The following is a 17,142-nucleotide window of genomic DNA, read 5'->3' on the forward strand; positions in this document are numbered from 1 at the left end:
CACTATGCCCCGTTAATAGTCCCGTTTTTTTCCTCTACATCATGACTCGTCTGCCGCCCCGTCACCCGCTCCCGCCTCTACTTATCGTGACGGGATCGCCTCGACTGACACTTATTGTACAGACTTGTGGCTGAGGGAAGTGGAAGTGAAGGAGGGTCGTGACAGAAGGTCCCCGGGATGGGAATAGCGGTGATGACGGTACTCGTGAGAAATTCCCGGCTTGGCCGGTGAGTTTATGGAGACTGAAAAACGGCAATTTTGACTATTATGTGCGGGGAAACACATTGACAGACGCACTTTCTCAAGCACCGGCCGTGTTACAGTGGCCAGCAGGTTGGCGTAGTATCGTGTCGGTCTGCTTGTTTGGAAGCAGATAACAGCGGATCCATTACTCTCCGGAAGCGGCGGTCTGATCCGTGCACTGATACACACTCGTGTTCACTGTCTGAGAGCTATCCAGCCAGCCTGGCAGGCAAAGTAGCCTTTGGCACGGAGCTGAAGAGCTTCGCAAACCGTGGGGCCAAAAGAGTGCGACCCCTCTGTTGTTAGAGAGAGACATCAAATATGAAGCGCCTGCTATCCCACTTTTAACCCCAAATGAGTCCGACTTGTTAAATTGTTACATCTATCCTCATCTGCGCTCAATTACTCACTAACTTGAGTGCGAACGTGTGAACTTCAGCAAGTGTCGTCGAATAAAAGCGTGCACGGAATTATAAATGTATTTGCCCTATGTTAGCCGCTTATGCTAAAGGGTTGTGGCGGGTTCTCCACGAAATGGTACTTAGCATTTAGTTTTTTCTTATTAATTGGCCAATGAATCGTTGATGAAATATCGGCATTAAAAAATGATCCATAATGGTCAAAACTAAAAATATTTCAAACAGCGTAAGCTAAAGGCTAACAGAAGACAGATTGCTGCAGCAAAGTGGAGACTGAGGAGTATAATAATACCGCAACATCCAGGAGCAAGTCACAAATGCAACATTAGCTACAACCTCCTTTTTATTTTCCGCCGAGAGAACCGAAGCGATAACGTTGGACAACAGAGATCCGTCTGACTGCATCTCTCTCTTCTTTTTGCCACTCTTCTTCATTTTCATTTTTTCCTCTCCTTCTCCCTCGCTCGCTCGCTCGCTCGCTCGCTTTCCCTCCGCCACCGCGGCCATGCTGTTGATTGACGGCCCGAGGGTTTTAATGGGCACTGGAGTGCAGGAGCTGAGGTCGGGGTAGTCATGGCAACTAGGAAAAGGGGGCCTTTTGCTGCTGCTGCTGCTACTGCTGCTTCACCTGCGTAGTGTGCGAAGCCTTGCCACACTTCTTGCAAATCAAATAGTGAACATCTTGACCCTTTAAGTCCTCTTTGGAAGCACAATTGGACATTGTTTTTCCTTACACTTTTTCCCCCCCAGTTCATTTCTATCCTTCTGTTATAGATCAGTCTCTCTGCGGTATGTTAGCTGTGTTTTTAGGCAGCCTTCCTCCCTCCAGATCTCAACTAACCGCCAGCAATTAGGCGTTTTATTAGGGCCAGGTCGAGGTTAGCGCCGTGTCGCGTCTCGGGGTATTTTCGTAAGAGAACATGAAACAAAGTGACTCATCCCGCCGAAGAAAATTCCCAAGGAAAAAAAAAAAAAATCCTCTGTTATTGCCTTTCTCGGATGTCACAACACGTCCAAGATAAACCCGTGGAAGTCATTCTAGGCCGAGATGTGCCTCAAGAACAATTGAGACAAACAGTATGACCTAATAAAGTCAGAAATGGCGACGCCCACTTTGGGGAGGTCCTCCCAATTCTGTGAGAAGCTTCATGTATCGTAGCGGTTCTCATCCAAGGAAAATATATAGAACTTCAAAAGTTAAATACAACTGAACTGTACTTAACAAATGTGCCAAATTTGACTTTATTGTTCTGTGGCTTAAAATGCGTCGTGTGTGTTTTTCAGAGCGCGGCCGCCGCCCCCAGCCCAGTGATGGGCAACATGCCGCCCAACGACGGCATGCCGGGAGGACCCATGCCCCCAGGATTTTTCCAAGTAAGCACCACAACTAAATTTCACTCCTAACCTTTGCATCGGGCATCTACATCACGAAGCACTATCGCTTTCCCTCATTCATTCCAAATGTGATTTTCACACCGACGGCAAAAACCTCCGCCCCACCCCCTTGACCACCCTTAAACCCAACCTTTAAGCTCCTCCTCCTTTTTAGCCTCTTTAGCTGTCCTAATCCCTATCCAGATGTGTGCCCTTCTCTGCCCCCTCCCCGTCCATATGTCACACGGCCCCGCTTGTTGCCTCCCCGTGCACTTTGTAGCCTTTCCTTCTCTCGTCGTCGCCCAACTAGCCATGGCGGCCTCTAAAGTGTGTCAGTGGAGGTGGGAAGAGAGGAGGAGACTGTTCTCCCTGGTTTGTGTTGCTTCACTAATTCCTCCTGTCATCACTGTTCTGTGTTCTCTGAAGGCTGTCGACAGGGTCTCACACGCACACGCTGTCCCACACGCGAGCCTTTTTACAGCACGCTTTTACTTTGACCCATATCCGAGTAGTTTGGAAGTTTTATCGTAGTCGATGAGAAAGAAGGCGTTGCGGGGAGTTAGGATTTAAACAAAACAGAGGTGATCGTTATATAACGGCATGGAGATGAGCATTCATATTTCATGGCTGTTTGTCTCACGGTGGTGTCCTTGAGCACAACTTTAATGGCTCTGTCAGTAATGAAGCATGACGCCGCGTGCACGCTGTCCTCTTTTATCATGTTATAATTGATATATACTTGAGATGTACGCAAACGTTGGGGGTCACCCAGGCAATGTCGAAATTTCCGTGAAAATGTGGAATTGGATGTACGATTCAAAAGTTTGGAGGTCGCTTTGAAATGTCTTTTTTTTAAACATTTTTTATTATTATTATTTTTTTTTTACTCCGTTAGAGACTCCTGGACTTGTAGTTCGGATTAAATTATTATTCCAAAATGTGATCCAAACTTTTGATGGATGCAAATTGGCCATTAAAAAAAACAAATGCTGAATGATAACTTTCAAATTCAAATGAAAATAAATCATAGCATATTGTACATTGTCTGGATGACCATCATTAATGTTGCCCATTTTTAACAAAAACATTATATAAAATAAATGAAAATGGATTTCTAAAAAAAAAAACACCCCGACGCGGACTAAATTAATACAATTGAATTCTGTCATAATTAAATAATTACGGTAATCCATCATTCCCACATTAACTGCGACAACAAAGAGCCAAACACACTTTGAGATCATTCCTGCCTATATGCGTACCGTGTGCAACGCGGCCATTTGCATGCATATCCATGTGCTCATGGATGTGAGACGCGTGCGTGCGTGCGCGAGCGTGCGTGTCGGGGTCGCTCGGAATGTTAATGATGTATGAGCGGCGTGCAGGCAGCAGGCAGGGAGAAAGCTATCTGGTGGTGTTGCGTGAGTGACACGCCGTTCCATAAATAGACCCCCCCTGCGCATGACGGACAGACAGGCGGACAGACAGACAGACAGCATGGCAGAGGGGATGCAGGGAGTAACAAGAGGAATGGATGGATTTAGTTCAAGCATGACCACATTCTCCGGTTTCAATCTCCAACCAGAACACGGCAGAGAAAACGGCAAGCACATGACGTCCACTTGCATTTGTTGTTATTTCGAAATAAGCATAGCATAGCATTGTATAGCATAGCTGCTAGCAATTTTATTTATTTATTTATCTATTTATTTATTCATTTATCTTTTTTTTTTATTTAGGTTTTATTTATTTCCCCAATTGACTGGTTAGCATGGCAAAGCTTCTAAGTATTCAATTTCTTCAACGATGTCCATATTTAAGTTTTTCCGTTTCTATTTTGCGAGTTTTTAATGGGAAAATAATCATTTATTTACAGATAAATTCACCGCTTGGCTTAAGTTGAACTTTGGCGGCAGCTTTAACTCCTTGAACTGCATCATTTTTTTTTTTTCATGTTTACCACAAATGCTTCCGACTACCTACCGTGACACGTTTTGTTTATACTAGGTGACGTGGTAGAAAGTAAGGTGTCACCACAGAGCCAAGCGGTCCGAAACCAAAGGAGCGATTTATTGTCACACGCTTGAAATAAACGCCGAAGAAATGCTTCCCGCCCCGTCTTGAAACTTCCCAATTACACCGACACACACACACACTACGTTTGAGTATGACATAGCTGAAACCGGAGCTGAAAGCGTACACGCTGCATTCCTGGCGAGCTGACATTCACTCCCCGGTGAACTAATGGCCACTGCGGTTGCCAGCCTTTCTTTCGCGCAACTCCGGCTCTTGAAAGGGGGACGATTTTTAAACTCTCACTATATCCATCTAAAGACTCGGATGTGAATCTACGGACTTCTTTTGTCGCGCATGCCGTTCGGGGTGACACGTGCCAAGTCGCCGGCTCGTGAGCGCTTTTCTTATTTGACTTCCCCGCTGCGCCGGCGAGGTAATTAACACGGGCGACCCGAAGTTTGATTGCGAGAGAGCCAAGGGTGAGGGGCAGAGGTGCTACGAGCCCCCTGCTGCATGCAAACAGTCGATAGATGAGATGCGCAAACAGAAAATAAGACAAGGAGACGGCGCCAGGGTCCAAACGGGGGTACTTGTCAGGTATATAAGCCCCCTCCCCTCCACCCCTCCCCTCGCAGGCAAAGTCCATCACTGCTGCATCACGGCCCTCTGGGGAGGACAGGCAGAGGGGAGATGGCGGGGAGGGGAGGGGAGAGCGAGCGAATTAATGATAGCAGCAGGAGGAGGAGGAGGAGGAAGAGAGCACACAAAGGCATCGGGAGACTCGTTGGCCAATGTTTTTCGTATGCATAGGCATTATAATCCATTAATTGATCCGTACGAATTCTGTTGATTGTGTGTGCAGTTAAGTGAGTGACTCCTATCGCCAGCGTAATTAAGCACAACACTGGCATGGAAACGGAAGTTCAGAACATTCGTTTGATAAAAAATAGACATATTTGATCGATCATTTTGCCAACTGTACCGTTATTATTGACACGGTGGCACCTTGAGATACAAATTGAACCCGTTCCGTGACCATGCTTGTAACTCAAATCATCTGCATGTTTAAATCACTGAAATACAAGAAAATTCCATGAATGTTTTAGCTCCGCCCCCCAAAAAATAAAATTGGAATGCATTTTTTTTTTAAATTTTGCATTTTATTAAAACTGAGTAATGACATCTTTAAATACAATGTAAAATGTAGTGTAAAAATAGTTTCGCAACTTCTCGAAAGCACTCAGCTGGTTTAATATTGGTCATTCTTTGCAGAGGATAAAGAATAAATGCCTCTGAGTGTTGTTATATTCCCTGCATACATGTTCCGGATAATATCAGTGCAAACAATGTCTTAATTCCGACATCGGGTTGATCCTCTGATCTGAAGTCAAACACCTCTTAGATCTGTCAGTACAAGTAGGCAGGGTCTTTGGAACCTCAATGTCGCATCTCCTCGTGCCCAAAAAAGGGGGAAAAAAAAGATCCAAGAGTCGAGAACGATCGGGTTGTTTAGCGCACAGGTGCTTCCGGGACCGAGCCCAACAAGAGGATTAAGTTCGATGACACATTTAAGAACAAGCGGCGCAAGTATCAAAGGCAAATTCAAGGAGACTCTTCAAAGCGGCTACATGGTGAGCACGTGGCGAATTAGAGAGACACCTGCTTTTTTCCCAAAAAGGTAAAAGACGTATGTCGCCTCTGATCAGTTGCACCGCTAAGTAGCCGACAAATTCAGCGAGCAAATGTATCCAAGCTGAAAGTAAAAAAAAATGAAAATCCCCGAAAATATTGTGAAGAGGGAAACATCTCATACGGGCCAAAAAGGTGTCACAGCCTTCAATGTGAAAACCCCACCGAGGAACGGAACCATACTTGACTCTTATCAGTGCTGCTTGTCTTACCACAAAAGTGACACCGAACGATTCTTCCTCAGGGATTCTGAAGAATGACGGCCACTTGAAACATTTTCTTCTTACCGTCCTTGATTTTGTTCACTCAAGGTAAACATCAGCCGTGAGTCTTTGCCTTAGACGTCAGTGGACATTTCTTTTCTACTCTTGTCCTGTTCAGGGTCACGGGAAAGGCTCGGAGTCTATCCTGGCTGACTTATAGCCCCGCCCACTCCCGGTTCACTATTCACATATTCCGTTTTTTTTCTGTGGATCCGATACTCAGCTGTTCACACAATAAAAGACCTTTTCACAAGATACTACAAAACCCTGGCTAGTAGTGTTACGTCATAATCGGTGTCAAGGAAGTATATTGAAAGGATACATCTGGATTTTTCTAAGATCTTTGTATGTTGTGCAAAAGTCAAGTTTAGCTTGGTTAGTTACAGAGAGTCTTCGCGTTGCGATGCTGAGTAGCTAACAAAAGCTAAAGCTAACAATGGAGGTCTCATTATTTGACAATTGCTGCGGTTGTGACAATCGTGGGTTGCGAAAGCGACGTACATGCTACTTTTGCCGTCGTTAAATCATCTACTGTAAGCAATTTATTTTTAAGAGTAGTGAGAGTTTGTGATTTAATTACTACTGTCTAGGAAAAAAAAAACATTTGAGGAATTTAAGGGCTGAAATTGCACAGAGCAGTGCCGAGAATGCAGTGTAACTAACGTGGCAGCAGCTGTCACACTTGTGCTAAACAGTAGCCGCCTCGCGATAATAAATTGTTGACAGTTACTTGGCAAAGAAGACAACAAAACGAGTCACATGCCACTTCACAAACTCCAAAGCCATTTTGTAGACATCTAATCATACGTCTGTTCCGGTCTGTTCCATTACAGCCATTGAACATCATTGAGTTTATCTTCGAAAGTTGGACTCGAACCCGGAACTTTTTCACTTCTCGCTCATCTGCCGCTCGGCCCGATCGACACGGATGACTCGCTACCATTCTATCATGTTTAATGTCTCTCATTCAGCCCTGATAGCATGTTGTCATCTTGTCACTGCGCTATATTTATTGTCAGCTAGCTGGAGAGCTCTCTGGAATGTTAGCAAGGAGTGACAATGTGCGTGTGTCAATGTGGGTGTGCTGGCTTTGTGTGTGCGTGTGTGTGAGAGCGAGTGTGTGCGGGCTGTTCCTCCTGGCTTTGTTTGTTGTGTTCAGTGATGCAGGCTGCTTTGTATTCTCACTGTGTGTGCGTGCGTGTGTGTGTTTTAGCGTGTGTGTTCCTGCTGCTGGACCGCAGCGACACACTGCCCTCTAGTGGCGACTGAGTTAAAGCCACCAACAGGGATAGCTGCTGCAGGTCTGAAATCAGTGTCGGGAAAAGCAAGGGGGCTGCGTCGATGCTTTTGTGGTCCCGTGCCAAGCTGTTATCTCCTTAGCCGGCTAGAAAATGATTTTATTAATTGCTTCATTTAACGCTCCCTATGCCCCCCCCACCACCACCCACCCTTTCCTCCACTCCTGGCCGCTCATACACAAACACACACACTTACACAATGTTGGCCGGCGTGCACCTCTGTGACAGTTGAAGAGTTCTTTCTCTGCGGGGACCTGCAGAGGGAACAGTGCGGTCATAAAGGCCGTATGCCGACCCATTCCCATGTAATGGCAGGAAGGCCCGCAGAGGCCCAGCCAGCCGAAGCACTGTGCTCCATTATGGCACATTACGGGGGGGGGAAGAGTGTGCACGGGCTATTCTTCATGCTGTGGGGGCACGAATATGTTTACACAGTGGCTACTCACGCCACTTCCACTGCTATTTTCAGAGGCAAGAAGCAAGTTGTCTTAATATAAGTCAGTATGAGACTTGAGTTCGGCAAGCTTCAAATTATTGGTTTGTTTGGAAGATTTATGAGATCATACTAATATAAATATGCATTTCTGGTGTATTGCAATATCTGTGATCATCCGTGACTCCGACATCAGTAGCTGTGTCCATCTTAACCACCTGTGGAATGATTACAATTCACGCTAACTAGCGGTGATAAGCTAAATGAGCTACTTAAGCCAGTTGTTCTTTTATAGTAAGCCGGTTAGCTTCTTTTATTAGGTGTTTTATTGTTCTTAATTTTGTTAGACATGTTTTTTAATATGCAAACCTCCAGTGCCGGACTTATTGTTGAAATTTGTCATCTTCCGACAGTATCAGAGACGTATCATTCCAATTTAATATTACACTAAAATACTGCCTAATGAGAATTGTAAAACTTCCACGTGTGTGTGTCTGTGCGTGTGTGTGTGATCATTATATTATCCCCACAAGGCATCCCACTGAACTTTGATTTTTTTTCGGGGGTCTACAATAGCTCCTTCTCATATGATACAGTGAATTATTGAAGGGGAGTGTTGAAGCCAGGCATGAAGCAGGAAAATGTCAACGCCGGTTCCTCCTAAGTGAGGGGGAAACTAGCCTGTGTGACTGTATAGAGAAGAAGCTACATCTGGGTCAGTGCAGCCCAGACCCTGCAGGGGTGTCTTGTTAGACACACACACACACACACAATCTCGCATACACACACTGGCTGGATGGCTGGCTTGGCAACAACCACAATAACCTCTGAGGTCAGACGGAGCTCGTGCTGCATTAGCCCCAGCGTGAACCTGCTGAGAGACAGAGTGGGCCAGGACAGCAGGTGTTAACCACCCCAAAACACACACACACGAGTCACTACTGTGCCAACACATCCAGTCTGTGCGGCATGTCCAACTAAACCAACATTTTTCTAACACAAGGGTAGATTTCAGGCTGGCTGTGTGCTGTTTGTCTGCCTAATAAGCGGCTTTACCGCGCTCATCTCATAACAGCGTGAAAGTCAACAGGCAGAGCCAGAGGAAGCACCTGCATTTATTCCTTTAGTGGCTTTTACTTGATTTTGGGATTTTTTTTTTTATGTAGCTGCACCTTGCTCACTTCCACCTTGTTTTAGATTTAATGAAATTGTAGTCGGGCAGTACGGCTCTAAATTATCCATAGGTGTGGGAATGCTCGTTAGTCTGTATTTGCTCTACCATTGGCAAGCAGCCAGTCAAGTCAGTTGGGATCAGCTCCAGCTCACCCGCCCGCCCCTCGTGATGTAGTAAATTTTTGCATTATTTGCTAGGCTGAAAAACAAATTGTGGATCGTGTAATTGGTATTCTTCAGAAATTATTTATTGAATAAATAACGACAGTAGAAGGAATAATCTTGTATTAATTAAATCAATTTCACGTATTAAGAAAAAATGTTAATTTGATAAAGGAAAACAATCATCTCTACCAAAGTGACGTGTGTGTTTTTCTTTCTGATTTGAATGCTCGAAAAATTACCCAGCGCATCCTTATGTGTATGTGTCTGAGAGTTTGTGTGTGTGTGTGTGTGTGTGTGTGCGTCTCAGGTTATATTGCAAGTAATCCCATAATCCTTCTGGCTTTTTGCTGTGATGTTAGATACACACCTGTTAGAGCATCCCTGCATGCACGAAACATAACACCTTAGGAGGAACACACACACCTGATAACGGAGTTCTGACAAAAAGGGTGTGAACACTTTTGCTACCTCAGTTTTTTTCCCCTCTTCACTCGTCAAAAAAAGGTATTTTGAAACGTCTTTTTAATGAAGTAATCACAATCCATCCAATCCCAGTTATAATAGGGTGTGCACACTTTTGCAACCTCAGGTAAAAGTTGTCCGTTGTTTTTTTTATGAGGTAAAATGTGTTCAAATGAGCTTGGTGCCATTGATATCAAAAAACTTAACATTTCAACAAGGTTTTTTTTTATAACCACTGTACAACGAGAAATGTTTAACCCATGGAATCCTATGGAATTCTGTCTTGTTCTTTATTGACACGGCCATGTGTGTTCGTCTCCAGGGTCCCCCAGGATCTCAGCCTTCTCCTCATACGCAGCCTCCCCCACACAACCCCAGCAATCCCATGATGGGCCCTCACGGACAGGTAATACACACAAATGCACACACACACTTCCTTATTCACACACTCACTCTCTCGCTGGCTCGGGACAAGCAGCATTCAGGACGGCGTGCCGGATGAATAATTTAGCAGCGGCGGGCCGGACTGGAAGGGGCGGTGAGGCATCTGGAGGGGTTTCTCCCCCACCCACCCCCCTCGGCCAGGCACTCGCCGTCCCGGAGTCCATCAGTAGAGCATTAATATTGCAGCATGGCCTGACAACGGCGCGTCTGCTTGCGTGTAAACGCACCACAAGTTGGTCACGGAGAAGAGACAAGAGAAAATTCATTGTAGCTCAAGATGGCGTTGCATAACTTTTCATATTCACAAAATTTACTGTTTTTTTTTTTAACATCTGACACTGAAGTACTTATAATTTGATGAGACATTGTGAAATACAGGGCACTTCTATTTACGTGAGCATAAAAATCTTTGGACCTCATATAGAGCCTTGTGGAACACCTATGATATCTGTCTACAGTGATTTCTTTTTCTACAACGCTAATTTAGCGACCTTTAGCTGTCTCTCCAAATCGTGAACAGCAGCCTACAAAAATACGCATGTAACACAACAAGAAGCATGCTGCTAAATTATTTCTAAAGTCAGACTTCATGCAGCAGTTCAGGTGAACCATTGAAGTGGCCTCTGAGTGGATGATGCATGTTATTCCATCTTATTTTCCGAGCTTACATGACAAGAAACACACAATTGTGTTACATAAGAAGCACCAAGCTGCACAAAATGTAAACCATCACTTATACTCCTCCACGGTTTTTCCTCTTAAACTGTCCGCCTCTTCTTCTCTTACATTGTTCCTTACAAATTCACTGTGGCATGTTTTTTTAACCTCCCGCTACTTATATTTGTCTTTCTTTGACTTTATCTAAATGCCTTACCATCGCTAAGTAACTCCTTGCTCGGGAATGTCGCTGCGAGCCGAACTCCAGCGGGTGCATTGTTTTGAATTACAACAGCTCCCCCTGTTGACCTACATTTGAATTGGCCACACACACTGGCGACATTAACTTTATCCACATCTTTTTTTGCAGCCATTTATGTCGCCACGGTACCCAGGTGGTCCTAGACCCGCACTCCGCATGCCAAACCAACCACCAGGGAGCATCCCTGGATCACAACCTCTCCTGCCAAACAGCTTGGACCCCACCAGACCCCAAGGTAGCAAATGATTCCAATCAAAACATTGTTTTAGTGTGGCTATTTTTTTAAAAGGATGTTTCTTCACCTTCTGCACAGGACATCCAAACATGGGCGGTCCAATGAGAATGAATCCTCCTCGAGGAATGGGAGCAATGGGGCCACAGGTAGAAAATATTGAATTACAGGAGATCCTTGGTTGCACAAACTTGCTTTCCAAATTTACGAACTCATGCAGTCATAATTACAGTAAATATGCGTATTGAAAATCTCTGTGACTACATATTCTAGCACGCTTAAAAAGGTGTCACGCTTGGAAACAACACTTGAAACTTCTCTTGACTATTGGCCGTGACGTTTATGTTTGCAATTTGCATAGCGAGAGGCAAACTCACTCACTTGGTACCAGTGCCAACTTGACAACTTTTTAATGCGAGCTTGGTTCCTCGCTGGAATCTGCCCACTCTACACGCTCCCCCCCTTGCCCACTCACACCTTGGGAGGAATATCACATGCTTGCCAACACATTCACCAAAAGTTGTGCCAACGTGGCACACTTTGCTTTTTACACTCTTGGCTGTTGCTTTTTTGTCCTGTGTCCTTTTAAATGACAATGACCGGACAGCTGCTTGATTGTGCGGCAGCCTCGCAACATACACACACATAAAGACACACATAGATGAGGACACACACACATAGAGAGGCACCCGGTGACCCCCTCCCGCCCGCACTGGGGGCCCCATTTACTACGATGCCACCCTTGGCACGGAGCGCACCGGCAGCTGGTGCGGCATCTGCTCGACAAGTGTAATCGTCTGCTGAACAAAACTCCGCCTCGGAGTGGAGCCTCACCCGCTGCCTGAACAAGATCGTGCACCAAAAAAAAAAAAAAAACTTAATTCTGAATCTATTAAAATAAAAAAAGAAAGGAAACAAGAATCAGATGGATTGATTCAGTGCAAGTGTTTTTATTAAGACAAATATAATACCATATATCATTATAATAATTACCTAGGTAATTTTTTATTGACTACACGCTAATAAAAATAATAATTAAAAATAATAATAAATTATGTCTGTGTAAATTCTTAGTCATCCAGCTCATAATAATCTGCAAAAATCAATTTCAGGTAATTGGAGTATTGTTCCTTGTGTTTTCTTTTTGACAATATTATTTTATGACATTTGAAACTATGCCAGGAAAGGAAGAGTATTTAACTAAAGCGCCGGCTGCTGAACTTCACTGACTGCTTGCATGTCTGTTTTTTTGCAGAATTACGGTGGAGGAATGAGGCCTCCTCCGAACTCCATGGGGCCAGGCATGCCTGGCATGAACATGTAAGTAGCCTGTCAAAAATGCACAAACGGCTTTGTTTTGTATATTTGTATATTTGTATTGTGCCATTGTCTCATGGCGTCCATTATGTTCGATAATAATGAGTATATATTTTTGCCTTCAGGGGTCCTGGCGGAAGAGGCCCATGGCCGAACCCCAACAATAACTCGGTGAGTGACTCACCCCTCACGTTTTTATTTGCGCTGACATCTGAGCTCGTTTGACATGGCAACATGTCATCTCTCCACAGATAGCTTATTCATCTTCATCTCCGGGCAACTACGTGGTAAGCGTCCCGCTGACGTCTTTTCGTGTTTGTGTGTGCGTGTGTGAGGCCATGAAGTGATCCGTCACTTCTGCTGAGACGTGTAAGCCGAGGCGTGCTGACACTGCGCTCACTTTACTCTCCTATTTTCTTGGTTTGCTCTTCAGGGCCCCCCGGGGGGAGGAGGACCACCAGGAACCCCCATCATGCCAAGTCCAGGAGGTGACATATAGACTATTTTAAAAAAAAATTAAATAATTGAAAAATCGGTTTGCTGGGCTGAACAAATGCTCGGGTGCTATACTTATGCCACACAAGCAGCTAGCTCGATGTGGATTACCTAAAAAAAAAAATCATCCTGTGTTTTCCTTATAGATTCAACAAACTCGAGCGAAAACATTTACACAATGATGAACCCCATCGGCCCTGGTGGGAACAGACCTAATGTGAGTAGTAAGAAAAACAAGAAACATTTTTTTTTCCACCGACAATAATAATACTTTTTTGTTCTTTCCAGTTCCCGATGGGACCGGGGCCAGACGGGCCCATGGGTGGCATGGGGGCCATGGAACAGCACCATATGAACGGCTCTCTAGGTGAGCGTTGCTTTTTTGACTGCAAGTCAGATTGCGCCCTCCAGGGGCCGTCTGAGGAAGTGCTCCCTCCTTTTTAGCTGTAATTAAAACGAGATTAGATGAGTTGATGATTCAGATAGGCGCTCTTGTGTGTCTAATACTCGCAGCTTCATTCTAGTCTATTAAGCTGTTAGGAACAATTAGCAGACCACTCCTAAGTTTTCATTTTTCTTGTCTGCTCACAGGCTCTGGTGACATGGACGGGTTGCCAAAGGTGAGGTGAAATTCAGTCTTTGTTGCATGTGTTGCAGGACTTCTAATTTTTTTTTTAAAAATCATCAATTGCCGCCAACAAACAATTCACGACGAGTCAACGTCACTCTTATTCTGCCTCGTGTGTGTTGATTAAGAAGCACGCCATTCTACTTACTGACTCTTTTGTGCCGTTGTGTGGTAGAATTCTCCCAACAACATGGCAGGCATGAACAATCCCCCTGGCACTCCGCGGGATGACGGCGAGATGGCAGGCAACTTTTTAAACCCATTCCAAAGTGAAAGTGTGAGTAGCGCCACATCTTTGACTACATCCACCCAAGGCCACACCAGAAGCATTTAAGTCTGGACAAACCCCCCAAATAAATAAACAAACAAATAAATAAATCCACTTTTTATGAATCATCTAATAAAAAATGAATTTAGTTATCCGCATGCAGCCACTCCCTTAAATGTCAGGAACAGTCACGGTGGATGTACAGTATTAAGATTGTGATGAATACTTTTCTTTATTGCTTTTGTCCTAACAACACGGCATTAAAACCAAACACGTGCATGTAAACACAACAAGTGTGCATGCAAACTGTCATCATACAAGACGACTGATGATGATGATGATGATGCATCACAATCTCTCACTGCCACCTTACATTCTCTAACATTCTTCTGTGGGCTGGCTGCTCTCCTCCTCTTCCTCCTCCCCCTCCCTCCCTCCCTCCCCCCTACTGTATGGACGACACTTTGCTTGCTGCTGGTTTACTCACATGATAATAGTCCGTGACATGCTGCTATAAAACGGGGGCTGCATATAGTCCAGTGTTGCTTGACTAAGTTGAAAAAGAGTATGGGCTTATCTTTTCTCTCCCTTCCCTCTCTCTCTCCTTTTCTCTCTTTTTACAGTATTCACCCAACATGACGATGAGTGTGTGATTCGTTTTTTTTTTATTTTATCTTTTATTTTACTTTTTCATCTCCCTTTTATCCTCTCCCCCCCTCACCCACGGTGCGTCTTGCATTGCCCTCTTTCCCTTTTCCTCCCTCGTCCGTGTGGATCGGCCGGCGCGCAGCCCCTCGGGATGCCCATGGACAGCAGGACCCCCCTCAAGGGCCCCCATCCCAACGTCTGTAAAATGGGTGTAAGAACATGAGACTTTCTTCCTCGCCTGCTGCGACCACTCTCCCCCACTGATCGCTCCTCGTCGTGAGCCTTGGAGCACCCCCCAAAAAAAAAAATCGCCCCCAGCCCATTCAACCAGTCATGAAGCTCAGCAATGGCACAGGCCCCCCCAAAAATCTTTTGTGAAATCTTGACATGTTCTGCTGCATTCAAGACCCATTGGGAAATATGCCAGTCAGCACTCAGATGGTTTCGATTGAAAAATTACACAAAAATAATAGGCCAGTATTTGTTTTATTTTTGTTGTTTTAAAAAAATAAATACTATCTATATACATGTACATGCATTATGTGTACATACCGGTACAAAAATACATACTTGATGTACCGTGGCTATAAAAAGCCTACTAGAACATCTCAACATTATTTGGGGTTCATCAGGCGGCCTTTAAATGGTAGCAGGTGTGTACTGACTCCCATTTGGGTTTAAATGTGACTGCTTCGTTTTGACCACAGCCACATCCTAGTTAGGGTGTGCACACTTATGCAACCTATTATCTCAGTGCTTTCACCTTACGATTCTCTTTTGAAAAGATAAAATAAATCAATAACACCAGATGGACATGATTCAATAAATGATTTTTTTTTTTTAGGCTTATGTTTTTAAAAATCTCAAACACCATTTGGACAGGGTGTGTAGACTTTTTATATACACGGTACATCAAGGTACATCGTGATGTCCGCCAAGTCCGTAAGTAGCAACTCTGAACTGAAGCAGCTTAATGTAGGTCATAAAAACTTCTGGTTTGTAGAATACAGCATATCTTCAAATCAGCCATTCATCCACTAACAGATTTGTGTAAATATTTAACCTGCATTGTTGTTCTTTTTATTCTTTGATGCATACAATTGTGCCTGTAAATCCCTAAAATGTATTTTCCATGCCCTCAAATCTGCTTTTTTATGTAGTTTAATCTCGCCTATTTTTTAATTCAATTTTGCCCATTGATATGAAGGAGTGTTAGTGCCACTCTGTAAAAAAATGAGGATTTAACAAAAATTTAGTTATTTTAAGAGATGAAATAAAGTTGGAATAACATGAGAATTAAGTTCAAATGTATAACTGAAATTTTAATTTTACAAGGCCTTAATACTCCTTCTTACATTAACCATCCAGACAATTTAAACGGTGATAAAAAAAAAAGCCTGGAGATTCTTTTAGTTTTTTTTTCCTTCATTTTGATTTGATGTATTCGCCGGTCTGAATAATGCACAGAATGTTCCCAGAATCTATGTAACATGATTCCTCCTGTACATTTGGCCCAATTTTTAAGGGATAAAAAAAAAATGATATTATAACGTATGTGCTGGGTGGATATCCAAGATTTAGCTCCCAGAGGAAGCCAGTGGGGGGAGACACTCGCCGGTCAACATAATGACACCCCAACCTTCCCTTCCTTCCCTCGAGTGTCATCCCCCTTATTATGTTTTTGTTCCCGTTTTTTGTAAATACTGTACAATGCATTTTGATATCATGGACATGTTTTGATATGTCAGTCACTACCGATGAGTACAGCTGAGAGTAAATTATTAATGAAACTGTCCATGTTTTCTTTCATAGAGGAGAAAGGACGCCCGTTGACTATTTGGCTCAAAACAAAACAAAAAAGTTCTAGGACACAGCGATGACTAGAAGTTCTAATTCAAACCTGACCTCATGTTACAATTTTTAATATGAAGGATATTTCATTTTGAGCCGGTTCAAACAGGAGTTTGTTTTGAAATGAACATGAGGCGATAAAAAGAAAAACGGTGTCCTTTGCTATGGAGTCCTGTATAGACACTCTCTCAGTCCTCTGTGTATATGGATCATCTCTGTACTTCTATTGTGATGTATAATACTGTACCATTAGGAGTAAGATCTGCTGGTCATGTTGAGTGTGGGAGGGGGCGGGGCTTGGGGGGTATCAGGGGAAAGGGGAGGGGGGGTGGACATAATGGATTCTCCTGCAGTGTTCAATATGAAGCAGTCTGTCTCCTGGTTTGCTTTGTATTTCATGCTAGGATAGTTGGGAATCTTGTCTTAGGGCCGTAGATGTCTTGTGTAGGTAATAAAGATGTTCTTTGTATGTTTCTTTATATTGTAAAGTTTCTTTAGACTGAAAGGAGGAGGGAAAAAACAAGATCATTTGCTTATCAGAAAGAAGAAACAATGTATCAATAATAAATGTCATTTGATTTTTTTCCCCCCTCATTGTTTGAATCTCTTCTGCAAAACGCTACAGTCACATAGTTATATTTAATTTTACATTGTTGCCTCATCAGGTAAATTTAAAAAATATATGTAATACATCATTGAGTCTGTTTTAGTTGAGGATGATGTGAGAAATTTTGGGACACAAGTTTACCCATTCTCAGCATTACGTAAAGGGATTTTGTTGCGCAGACTGTCAATTCTACCTGAG

The 17,142-nt window shown here is 43.7% G+C and overlaps 1 protein-coding gene across 2 annotated transcripts in view; it reads left to right on the plus strand.

The window, feature by feature from the left end:
- The window catches only part of ssbp4 (single stranded DNA binding protein 4), a 52,951-nt gene extending 36,031 nt beyond the window's left edge, over nucleotides 1-16,920 (plus strand). Inside the window, exons 5-17 of one of the 2 annotated variants that reach the window (XM_049729297.2) lie at nucleotides 1,947-2,036; nucleotides 9,858-9,941; nucleotides 11,007-11,133; nucleotides 11,212-11,279; nucleotides 12,386-12,450; nucleotides 12,573-12,618; nucleotides 12,699-12,734; nucleotides 12,881-12,935; nucleotides 13,089-13,159; nucleotides 13,231-13,309; nucleotides 13,534-13,562; nucleotides 13,746-13,847; nucleotides 14,629-16,920. In XM_049729297.2, the coding sequence (XP_049585254.1) occupies nucleotides 1,947-2,036; nucleotides 9,858-9,941; nucleotides 11,007-11,133; nucleotides 11,212-11,279; nucleotides 12,386-12,450; nucleotides 12,573-12,618; nucleotides 12,699-12,734; nucleotides 12,881-12,935; nucleotides 13,089-13,159; nucleotides 13,231-13,309; nucleotides 13,534-13,562; nucleotides 13,746-13,847; nucleotides 14,629-14,709 (933 nt within the window). In that variant the 3' untranslated portion in view covers nucleotides 14,710-16,920. Of the gene's footprint in view, nucleotides 1-1,946; nucleotides 2,037-9,857; nucleotides 9,942-11,006; nucleotides 11,134-11,211; nucleotides 11,280-12,385; nucleotides 12,451-12,572; nucleotides 12,619-12,698; nucleotides 12,735-12,880; nucleotides 12,936-13,088; nucleotides 13,160-13,230; nucleotides 13,310-13,533; nucleotides 13,563-13,745; nucleotides 13,848-14,461 lie in introns of both variants that reach the window. The other variant, XM_049729307.2, reaches the window with a different exon arrangement.
- The last annotated feature ends 222 nt before the right edge of the window (nucleotides 16,921-17,142 follow it).

Source organism: Syngnathus scovelli, chromosome 10, assembly GCF_024217435.2.
Source record: "Syngnathus scovelli strain Florida chromosome 10, RoL_Ssco_1.2, whole genome shotgun sequence".
Classification (NCBI taxonomy): Eukaryota; Metazoa; Chordata; class Actinopteri; order Syngnathiformes; family Syngnathidae; genus Syngnathus; species Syngnathus scovelli.